The sequence below is a fragment of the Myotis daubentonii genome, chromosome 6 (genome assembly GCF_963259705.1).
Source record: "Myotis daubentonii chromosome 6, mMyoDau2.1, whole genome shotgun sequence".
NCBI lineage: Eukaryota > Metazoa > Chordata > Mammalia > Chiroptera > Vespertilionidae > Myotis > Myotis daubentonii.
The window spans coordinates 92,845,173-92,857,607 of NC_081845.1; the positions used below are offsets into that span (position 1 = coordinate 92,845,173).

The window sequence follows — 12,435 nt, forward strand, 5'->3', positions numbered from 1 at the left end:
CATAAGTTGCTGCTTTGTCCCAGGCAAGCAACTATTCAAATGGTTAGATTTAGTTGCTACTAAATGATTTCCCACAAATAGCCTCATGTTGGAATGTGTTATATTGTTTCCTGAAATGGAGTATACTCTTTACTTGTAATTGTGTGTTTATTTGCTTGTTTCTCTTCCACTAGGTTATAAGAGCCAGCAGGAGTCATGTGTGTTATGTATAGCAAGTGTCTGGTTAAGACCCTGGAACATTTTGTGTGTGTGTTTACAATGGAGTTCTGATGCTAAATACCTAGAGTTGTCACAGATTTCACAAGTTAAGGGCATAGTTCGCCTCAAAGCTGCCTCTGAGGCCCACAGGCCACCTGTACTTCTGGCCAACTGGCCACACATTGGGAGATTCCACTATCATTTCAGATTTGATAGTTCACTAGAATGACTCACAGAACTCAGGCTCATCATGAGTCACCTCATTAGTATAAATTTAAGTATGGCCCAGTATTCCATTGTGAATAACAAAAAAAACACCCTGATTGCTTGGAAATTTAGATGCTATCTCCCAGGAAACAGGAACAAAGACCAAACAAATTATTTATTATGCAACAGTACTTAAGAAATATTTGTGGACCATCAGATGTGTTTAACTAAGCAAAAAATACATTAAATTCATTTTAATTAACATTTAGTATTCACAATCAACTCTGGAAAACTTGAAAGAGAAAGGACAAGGCATAAATCTCCACCTGTTTTAGTCATAGATTTTTGACATCTACATTCCTGAAAAGCTGTCTTTCAAAGGTAACAGAGTTAAAAACCATGTTGTTAATATGGCATAACTTTATAAATCATTTGTTAGGACATATCATTGACTTTTGAAGTGGAGGACTCTGATATAAAGTAAGGTTTGGTATTTACACACAAGATTTTACACATAATATCTGACTTCTTTCTTGCCATACCTTAAAGCAGGGGTGGGGAATGTCTGGCGTGCAGGCCGTATAAAGCCTGTGAAATCATTTGGTCTGGTCCTGCCAAGCAAGGCATTGGGGGTGAGTTAATTAAATGTTTGACCAAATATAACAGGCTAACTTTTTTAAACATGTATTTATTGATTTTTAGAGAGAAAAGAAAGGAGAAGGATAGAGGGAGAGGAACATCGATGAGAGAGAAACATCATTGAGCAGCTGCCTCCTGCACGCCCCCACTGGGGATCGAGCCCACAACCCATGCATGTGCCCTGACTGGGAATCGAACCGGTGACCTCTTGGTTCATGGGTCAATGCTCAATGAGCAGCAGGCTAATTTTTAAGCTGATAATTTAGTATGGCCCACAAATGATGTCATAAATATCCAGATGACCCTTGGCATAAGAAAGGTTCCCCACCCCTGCCTTGAAGCTTTAAATTTATTGTTAGAGAAAATAAGTGAGCAACATCACCAACTACAAAATATAGCTAGATGGTATCTGTTTATTATGATAATACATAATATTATATTATTTATGAAGTGGTTCTTAGTAGTGGGCTGATTATTTGAGGGTAGTGGATCCTGCTTGCCATTTAACATAGTATTTACTATGTCAGGCTTAAGAAGTGAGGGAATTAACCTTGCCTCCTATTTGGACCAGCTCATGTGCAGGAATTTTCTTGATTAAGGGGGAAGCACTTATTTGACATGAGATAGTATTATGAGAACTTATGCCCCAAGCTTCTCTCATTTTGCTGATAGGTTTAGAAGTGTTGCCTAAAGTTTGGCCATAATCAGAGAATAAGAATAAATCCTAGATTATCAGAGATGCCCCGAGAGATGGATCTTGCATCCAGTGTAATTAATTGATAGAAAGATCGGGGCCCTTTCTGAGAGATAAAGAGACAAGTTATGAGAACGCCTATACCACTAGTGATTGAGATGACCAAGTTTAGATGGGCAGTAACATAAATGTTATGTTAATGTTCTGTGACGAACATTAAGAATCAATAAAGAATAGATGTTTTTAATTCTCCAGTCTGTGGATCTTAACAACCTTATAATGACATGTATCAACCATTACAGCATCAGATAGAATAGTTTCACTGCCCTAAAAATCCTCTGTGCTCTGCCTATTCATCCTTCTTCCCCTCCCTCCCTCCCTCCCTTCCCTCAACCCTTGGCCACTGAGCTTTCTATTGTCTCTATAGTTTTGCCTTTTCCAGAGTGTCAGCTTGAAATCCTACAGTATGTAGCCTTTTAGGTTGGTTTCTTTCACTTAGTAATATTCCTTTTATAACTGATTTTGCCTGTGTCTTTGACCCTGAGTGATGCTGAACAGGCTCTGGTTAGTGTGGGACAGGCATGAGTGGGAGTTGGGAGCCCCGGATTGGGGGAGGAGCTTTGCCTTTCCGTTGGGGCACAGTTTTTTCATCTGCAAAGGAAGTGTGTTTAACTAGGTGTTTTATTATCTAGAGCTCCTGCTAGCTTTCAGTTCTAATGTAATCGTTTGGTTAGGTTTTTTGCTGTTTTAATAAAATTATAACTACTAACAACTAGCTTATGTTTAGAAAATAAAACTCTTAGAGAACTTTAACTAGATGTAAATATCTAGATGAAAAAAATTAGAAAATTTAAGTTTTAGAATTTTTAATATATTTTTGTAAGCTTTAATTTCAGTATCTTTACTGTCCTCCCACTATGAGACATTGAAAAATTAAAGTACTGGTTTCAGAAGATAGACAAATTTTGGTGAATAAGAATCACAGTTGGTTTCTGTTCTGCATTGGGACTATAAACCTCAGGGCAATTAGAGGGTAGCACCAGTAGCTGCTCTATCAGTGTGGTTCAGTTTCATAGTGAGCTGCTGGAATGTAAAACAAGCTATACCTGGCAAGAAGCCATAGCATCCCTGACATTTTAGAGGTAATCCTAAACCAGTGATGGCGAACCTATGACACACGTGTCAGAGGTGACACGCGAACTCATTTTTTTGGTTGATTTTTCTTTGTTAAATGGCATTTAAATATATAAAGTAAGTATCAAAAATATACATCTTTGTTTTACTATGGTTGCAAATATCAAAAATTTCTATATGTGACACGGCACCAGAGTTAAGTTAGGGTTTTTCAAAATGCTGACACGCCGAGCTCAAAAGGTTCACCATCACTGTCCTAAACCTTCTGGTTTTGTGGCCTTTCTCTGGGTGGTAATACACAGATACTGTTTTAAGAAAGTCTGTCTTATCCTGAAACTGCAAAATCTGACACGAGCAAACCACTGAGACCTAAACATGAGTCTCAATTGAGAATGTGCCCCAACTAAATCCACCCCACAGTCTTGGAGATTGTCTGAACTACTTAATGCCATTGATTCAATCAAAGTTGTCCCACGATTAGCACTTAACTTTTTTTACTTCACTTTTATTATTATTTTTAATATATATTTTTAGTGATTTCAGAGAGGAAGGGAGAGAGAGAGAAAAACATCAATGATAAGAGTATCATTCATCGGCTGCCTCCTGCACACTCCACACTGGGGATCAAGCCCACAACCTGGGAATGTGCCCTGACCGGAATTGCATGACCTCCTGCTTCATAGGTCAACACTCAACCACTGAGCCAGGCCAGCTGGGCTGACTTCACTTTTATATCAATAATGTTCTTTTAAAACTGTTCTATTGTTTTTTAATCCATTTCAATCAATGAAAATTTAACATAGCCCCATCACTCAGATGCTGTCTTTTCATACTGCTTGGCATTTATTCCCTAGGAAATCACTTTCTTTCAGATACTCTTTAAAACCATTTATAAGAGGCTGTCTGTGGTAGGAGACTGCCTTTCTTTTCCTGGTTAGTGACACAGATTCTGAGTTGCTCCTGATTCCATTTACACATAATCTTTTTCTGATTTTCCATAGGACTGAGAATTGGGAACACTGTCTGGGATAGGTTAGGGAGTGCTTTCCAACGCAGAACTTTAAAATGTACTTTTTGCCAAACACTAAAGAGTTATAGGTAGAAAAATGTCTGAATTTTTTGGTTTCAGTTTTGGATACAGAATCTCAATTTCTAGCCATGTAAAATTATAATGTAAGACTTGCTCTTCTCACGAAAATTTAATAATAAGAAATCACCTTACTGTCCAGGTGTGCCCCCTCTGAGCAAAAAGAGAAATTTGAGAGCTTAATTACTGATTTGGCAGGAGGTGGGGAGGGCATGGAGTAATCTACATGTTGATATTAACTGAGTTTTCACTATTTTCCTGCTCCATTTTATTAAGATATGGGTGTAGGAGGAAAGCTCTTGAGGAATAATCTCTTAGATATTTTTAAAATGATTATCTGCAGGTTACTTAATATTGAGCCAAATAAAAATAAGCTTCCCAAAGGTCTTTTTTTTCTTAGTGTTTTTTTACGCTGTCCTCTTTTTCTTAGGCCTTTGAACTGGCCACTGGTGATTATTTGTTTGAACCTCATTCAGGGGAAGAGTATACTCGAGATGAAGGTGAGTCCCCTTAACTGTGATTGTTTGTGGGTGGTAGTTACACTTTCCACATGTGGCTCACATCATTTATTGGTACTGAAGAGCCTTAGTCTTTTTAGTGTGCTAAAAATATATAAATTTCAGAAAATATAGAAATATGTTTTATGTTAAGCATTAGATATACTAGATATTTTATAATAAATATTAAATAACTCTAGATGAGGATTAAAGGAGGCCACAATTGGTTAAACTAAAATTTGTGTTCTTCTAAAACATCTAGTTATCTTTCTTTCTATATAAACCAGTGGTGATTCATTCTTTACTCAGTTTGAATCTACCTGTTGATCAACTTGTTGCTCAGTTGTACCTGCAACTTTATCTGAAAGTTAATAATTTTAATATGCAAACATGCTATGAATGAATGCAGAGAAGAAAGGGGAGAGCGAGAAAGAGAGAAGCATCTATGTGAAAGAAAAACACTGATCGATTGCCTCCCATATGCACCCCCCACGACCTAGGTGTGTGTCCTGACCGGGAATTGAACCTGCAACCTTCTGGTGCATTGGACAACAGTCCAACCAACTGAGCCACCCGACCAGGGCCAGAGACTTTATTTTATTTGTCTATATAAATTCTGTACCACTTAGCATTTTTTCCCCTTTATGAAAATTAAAAGCCATTGTTTTCTAATGATACTAATATTTATAATTCCATTTTTCAAAAGAAAAACAAAATTGATTTACATTTTGTGATAGCCAGCGGGAAGAACCCAAACTGTCAGTTGCTTCATCTGGGAGACTGTAAAAGCATACAACTGAGTGTATGATTTTTTTTTTCCTATTATGTTGGCATCCCAATAACTAGAAGAGATGATAATGTGAATGAAAAAGTCTTAAATATTTTATCTTCTTTATTATACAGTTTGTGCAGCTTTGGTTTTAAGGATTAATGGGATTGCTTTGAGAGAGCAGTAGCAATATGCCCTCTCAGTGTGGAAAATAAGTTCTTTACTTTCTGTGCTTCCCTCGAGTCTTTAGGAAGTCGGGTTTCACGCTCTCTCTGTAGAAACAAGAATGCTCTCTTTCTCAAACTGGCTCTCTGGGATATTATGGGCAATGTTAGTAGGGCTTGCTGATAATCCTAACAAGTGCTATTTGGAAAATGTTATAGCCAACTGCTTATTTTAGTGGGTACAGTTTGGATATGTTTTCTATACATAAGCTCTGTGAGAAAATGCTGTAATTACCACCGTTATATACACTTGATTTTTTCCCTGTTCTCTGCTTGCTTTTTTTCTGAGTTATGCATATAAATCTATATGCTATAGATTTACATTGTTTTTCAAATGCCCTACTATTATCTATTTGGAAGGGGAATTAATTTTTTCTCTTTACTTCTGTAGACTCTCTATAAATAGTGTGTGGTACAGTGCACATATTGTGGCTAGAATTATATAGAGTAGGACCTTATGCTACCAAACCTGAAAATTGAAATGTATAAGAAAAGTCTCAAGTAAGGGTCAAGGGAGAACAGTCTACCCTAGATATTTAGATCCTGACTTTTCCTTCCTATGCCAGTTAGTATTAACAGTCCTTAGATGAAACCTCAAACTACTACAATAAGTTTATAATAAGATAAACTATATATAGTCTCACAAACTAGCCTCACAATTAATATATACAAAGACATTTATTCGCAGGTCCTGCCTAAGATTGGTAGAAATTTCTTGGCAGCCAAGTACTTGTTACCAAGCCATAAATTCAGTTAAAATTGCCCACAGGTTATAGTGAATTCATGAATGTAAAGCCCCTTTAAAAAGGCACCAGTGAGTCCTTTACATGAGAAACAGAGATGACCTGAAACCTTCACAGGTTCCCAGCTATGTGACTACCTAGCATATTGTTCCCCTAGAAGATACATTATTGGAAGTTTTTTAAGTGATTCTTTTTGACATCGATGATTCTGTAACTACAGGATTAAGTTCATTTATAAAGCTGTTGTATCCAGGAGCCTTCACTTTAAAGCTTCTTGATAGTTTCTGTCCCCTGCCTGTAAGTGTGGATGGGGGGTGGTCCCAAGCTCACTTCCTGATGACAGACTGCACGCGTCCCTGTCAGTGTCCATAGTCCACATTCATGCTGTGACACTCACCAGGCACCACATGACTTGGACATTTGATGGCCTACAAATAGGGAGCTGTGCTTTAAAATGTTGGTGCTCAGTTTTACTTAACACACACACACACACACACACACAACCCTGTACTAGACTACAATGTGAGTTTTCATTCACATACTAGCTCTTATTAGCCCTACAGCTTCAAGTGGTCCATTTATTCTCTGTGAGGTTTCATTTCTTGTCTTTAAAATGGTATGTAAGTCTTTGGCCTGTTGTGCAGGGTATTGTGAAAACTTAATCATATTAGTGCTTTAATCATCACAAACATTCTTTTTTTTTTTTTAATATATTTTATTGATTTTTCACATAGAGGAAGGGAGAGAGATAGAGAGAGTTAGAAACATCGATGAGAGAGAAACATCGATCAGCTGCCTCTTGCACATCCCCCACTGGGGATGTGCCCGCAACCCAGGTACATGCCCTTGACCGGAATCGAACCCGGGACCTCTCAGTCCACAGGCTGACGCTCTATCCACTGAGCCAAACCGGTTTCGGCATCACGAACATTCTTTTTTTTTTTTTTTTTTTCCACGAACATTCTTATAAATTTCTATGATGTCTAAAAGCATATTGGTACATTATTTTACCTTTCCTAAAAACCCTGTCTGAACTTAAATATATAGACAGAATAGAAATAAAGGTGTAGATAAGCCGCTAAACTCCAGAAAGGGCATGCCAACTACTATCAGGTAACCAACCACCTGAAATAATTCTTGACTTTCCCAGTCTCCTCTTGAGTAGCCTTGGTTTTATTTGTAGTGACTTTTAAACAGCTAGTCCTTGAAAAGCTATTCTTGGAAAAACCTCTTTTACAGCCTGTCCTTGATCCTGTTCTTCTTACCCTTCTATTTTAGACCACATTGCGCACATTATAGAGCTGATAGGCAGAATTCCAAGACGCTTTGCCCTCAGTGGGAAATATTCACAGGACTTCTTCAATCGCAGAGGTAGTATTGTTAACATGAGTTTTCATCTAGGCCCCAGGATACACCTTCAGGAAGCAGAGCATTCACACCAAGATTATTTTAACTTACCACTCAAGTCCCCCTGGAGTGGGCACCTGATTTTTATGGTTTTCTGGATTCTCCATTAGATGGATGGAGTCCTCCTCTTCCCATTTAGGACAGGAAGCAAGCCTGAAATGCTTTACGAAGAGGTGTGCATGCTACTCTTTCTGCCAATGTCTAGAACTGTATTTGTTACTCCTGTTATGTATGTCTTTTTTTTCCCCTTCTTGAAATGTTTGAAACATACAGATCACATTGCATTGATCATAGAACTTCTGGGGAAGGTGCCTCGCAAGCTCATTGTGGCAGGAAAATATTCCAAGGAGTTTTTCACCAAAAAAGGTAAAATAAGTGTGTTTATTCCCAGACATTCAGGGGCCAAAAGTGCTTTAAAATTAAGAGGTAAGTACAGCTGGGTGCATGTTCCCAGCACCTACAAAAGGATGGTCCTACTTTGAATGTGAGCTGTTACTTGGCAGAAATGAAATTAGTCACTCAGGAGCAGAAACTGGAGCCAGACCACGTGGGTTCAAATCCCAGCTGTTCCACTAGTTATGTGGCCATTGACACAGCCTCAGTTTTCTGATATCTAAGTGTTTACATTAGTTTAAGTTATTCTGTGTATAATACCTGGTACATGGTTGGTTACTCCTATACAGCACTTCTAGAAATGAGCAAATTTTTGCTAGCCTTTGGCCTAACAACTGCCTCTATCAAAAGGCAAGCAAGTATTTTAGCTTAAGCTTAAGGGCAGAACTACATCTCACCCATCTTGTAGCCCTATGACACCTATCACAGTCACTTCAACCCATCAATCATGTGAATTAACTTTATACTTTGTAGTTTCATAAGTTCGTTATCACTTCTTAGTGAAGGAACAGATAAAACTCTCACTTTAAATTTTTGACTTGACAATGTATATTGGCATATTTAAATATGTATTTCTGCATTTCAAATAAAGTTTAAAAGCTAAAATGTAAAAACCTGACTTAGAAGGGACTTGCCTTTTTCTCCCTTTTTGCCATGGTTCCTTTTTCCTCACAGCCTCTACACTAGTGCTGAGAACAATCACTTTCCCAACACTGACAGCAAGCACACTCAGAAACGCTCCTTAGTGTTCCTCTTTGGGGCAGGAAAATGGTGAAGTGCTTCCTAAGAGTTCCTCCTTGTGTGCAAATTCAGGGTAATACGTGCCTCTGCCAAGCAAGTGAGTAAATCGGCGCTCGCTGCCCACATGAGAGGCTTCCGATGAGTGTCGCACGAGAAAACACGTTAAAGCAGCATTTACCTTAAGCCCTGGCAAATTGACTTATCTTAAATTGAGGTTCCAGAATAGTACCGAGGGTGGCACAGCATCTCTGAAAGCTGTATGGGGTTCATTCAGCTCCTTATTTTTTATTTATTTTGTTGTTTTCTTAACTCCTTATTTTTAAAGACTGCCCATTTTCTAAGTAACATTTACTCGACTATCAAGCCAAGAAAAGAGAGTACATGCAAAGTATTTTTGGTATATGGTTGTAAACTGCCTTTGAACACCATATTGAATACATCTGGATTATACAGGCATTTAATCCTCATTTCAGTAAATAGGTCCTGATATCCCTACCCAATTTGACCAGGGCTAAAATTCTGGAACGGTGGAACAAACAAGTTCCCTTACATTTTTAGGCCGTCATGAAAAAATGGAGATACTTCTTTCCAGGGACTGGAGTATAGAAGGGGAGGTGCTTTGTAGATGGAGAGTTAGATTCTGATGGTAAAATTTGATTCTCTATAGATTACCTGGATTTGCTACTGGGTTTCCACAATGGAATCTCGTCATCTGTCGGTGTTGGTCAGTTTCTTTTGTACTGCTTTTACCATAGGTGACCTGAAACACATCACGAAGCTGAAACCCTGGGGCCTTTTTGAGGTTCTAGTGGAGAAATATGAGTGGTCTCAGGAAGAGGCAGCTGGCTTCACGGATTTCTTACTGCCCATGTTGGAGCTGATCCCCGAGAAGAGAGCCACTGCCGCTGACTGTCTCCGGCACCCTTGGCTCAACTCCTAAGCCCCAGCCCAGCTCCGCAGCAGAGACCACACGCCGCCCCTCCGCTTCCCTCCAAGCATTTCCCTCTCCCTTTTCAGGTGAAGCTCTTTCTTCAAGGGTTTCTAGGTTTTGGGCGGCTTTTTATATTATTCCAACATGTTCATTTGGGTCTGCTTACTTGACCTTGTGGAGATTCCCCCACAGCCATTGGCATCCTAGGTGAATTTGGCCTTGATTGGGCTTTGCCAAAGACTAACGGACTAAAATGTGGAACAGCCTCTCGCCCTGTGCCCTTGTCTTTCCATTAGGACATCCTTTAAATAATAAGCAGCCTTTTTAAAAAGAGCTATGAATATGTAGGAGCTCATCCTTTTATTCACTGACTCTAAGAGTCAAATTTTCTAATGCATATTCTCTTGCCAGCATAAGGATGAGAAGGGGGGAAGGGTGACTCTCTGTACAGCAGAGACATTAAACTTGCTGTATCCAGGCTGCACCATCTTCCTGGATTGTTTCTGTTGTTCTCTATGTTCACATTTTTTCCTGCGACTTTTAAGCTACTGTCTATTTTTAAATGCGCTGTATAAACACCAAATTTGGGTACCATTATATCACTGTTAAAAATAATGTCATGTTCTCTTAATAATTCTAAGAGTCTTGCAACTTCAGTCTGATTTTTGATGGAAACAAAAACAGAACCATTAACTAGTTATTTCTTCAGAACCACAGGTGTCCTGGCAAACTGTCCTTTCCTACATGTCTTCTGTTGTCCTAAAAGCAGTTATTTTGATAGGCTGTTTGAGGGGTCTTGGGGGGTTTTTTGAATCCCTGGCTGGCACTTGACTCACTTCACTTGAGTTTATTTCCCATGGCTAAAGAATTCAGGCTGACTCTAGAAAGGAAATCTGGGCTTCAGAGATTTTCCATCTAACAAGAAAATGTCCTAGAGTTCTTAATCCTTTTCCAAATGGTCCCCAAATGTTATTTACAGCATTTTCTTTGCCTTGTCCAAAATTCAGCTTTGGAGCAGTTTCCCTCTGTGGCTTTGCCTTTCTCATTTTCTCAGAGGCTGCAGGTCTTAAATGAATTTCTTAAATGAAATCCCAGGAAAAAAGAACCGGGGCAGGGGGAGGGAGGGAGAGTTGGCACTTGTTTCATTATTTTGAGGGTTTGGGTCTTTTGTGTGTGTGTGTGTGGTTGGTTTAGGATTAACCATTCTCTGCTGCTATTTCCTTGTATAATGTAAGTTTTTAACTGCAATTTTGAGATGATTGGATGTATTTGAGGTGTTTTCTTTTTCAAATGAGAAAAGGCTTTATGAATTTTATTTTAGGGTGGGTCTCTCTCAGACTTGCCCTAGACTGCATATTTCTCAGTTCATATTGAAAAGTAAAAGGGGCATGGTAGAGGCCACAGCCGCTTGTTGACATGGACCAAGAGGGCCTCGGGATCGCACTCTCCGGAAGCGCTCCAGGACTGATTCACAGAAGCCAAGGAGGTGCAGCGTGAGGCTCTGCTAGCAAAGCTCCCAAGGAGACGGGTAGCCAGCTTTCTGTACGGGAATTGGAATATAGATTCTGTCATTTATTCACCAACAGTGGCAAAGGAAAAAGAGGTGCAATTATGCAATCCAGTTAACACATTACCCTGAATAACTATGGCCAGCCGTTCATTGGATCCTTGATTGGGTAGTCCTGAAATCATACATGTTCCTGTAGAAACCATCTTTTTTTAATTTTTTAAAATATATTTTTATTGATTTCGGAGAGGAAGGGAGAGGGAGAGAGAGAAATATCAATGATGAGAGAGAATCACTATTTGGCCACCTTTTGCATGCCTCCTACTAGGGACCGAGCCTGCAACCTGGGCATGTGCCCTGGCCGGGAATCAAGTCTTGGTCTCCTAGTTCATAGGTCGACACTCAACCACTGAGCCACACTGGCCCGGCCCTATAGAAAGAATTTTAAGTGAGGCTGCCTATGCATCTATCAAGAATAAAGAGAATAGATTGTATCAAACAACGGCAGGGAAAATCCTTCAGCAATTCTAATCCACTTTGGATTTTCTGCGATATATATACATCTAAAGCAATAGCAGACTAGAACTGAATTCTACACTGTCAAATCACAGCTGTGGGATTACAGGAATTCTGGTTATGATATTAAGATGAAATAACAAAAACACAAATAGCCCCATGTTAACAGTTGACATGAAAAGAACTTTTAGTAGAACCTGTAACTTCATTTTGGAACTCTTTCTCGTGACATAAGGGCTTCCCCCATTATTTAAGGAGCCAGATGAATTAGAAGCCGTAGAAAGAGGCAGCTGTAGAATTTGATCTTCCAAGTACCCTGTGTACCTTATTGAATTTAATCACAATACGTCAAATTGCCACGGTCTCACAAAAGGATTTCTATTTGCTGTCAGTTAAAAATAAAACCCTGAGTCCATTTTTACTCTTTCTACTGGATGCATTCTGTTTTCTTTGTAAATGCAATACAATAAACGGTTTAATAACCCACATGTTTCCAGAAAACGTGTTCGTTTACTGCCCAGGTTGGTCTGACCCACGCTTCAGAGTGGAGGAAGGGATCAGCTCTGTGCTTTTTGAACTTAAATATACAACGAAACTACAGCCTGAACACATGCTATTCAGTGAGGTTTGTAGCTTTGCTTCTGTCTTTAAGTTGGGATTGGGGTGGACTAGCAGTACATTTTGGAAAGTCTAAGAAAATTGTTATTCCTGCATCTGACAGCATTTGTCCCAGAATATTCGTGGTGTG

At 39.1% G+C, this 12,435-nt stretch overlaps 1 protein-coding gene across 1 annotated transcript in view; it reads left to right on the forward strand.

The window, feature by feature from the left end:
- SRPK1 (SRSF protein kinase 1) overlaps positions 1–12,175 on the forward strand; it is a 77,576-nt gene extending 65,401 nt beyond the window's left edge. The window contains 3 exon segments of the mRNA XM_059701848.1: positions 4,390–4,459; positions 7,873–7,965; positions 9,489–12,175. Of these exon segments, the coding sequence (XP_059557831.1) occupies positions 4,390–4,459; positions 7,873–7,965; positions 9,489–9,673 (348 nt within the window). The 3' untranslated portion in view covers positions 9,674–12,175.
- The last annotated feature ends 260 nt before the right edge of the window (positions 12,176–12,435 follow it).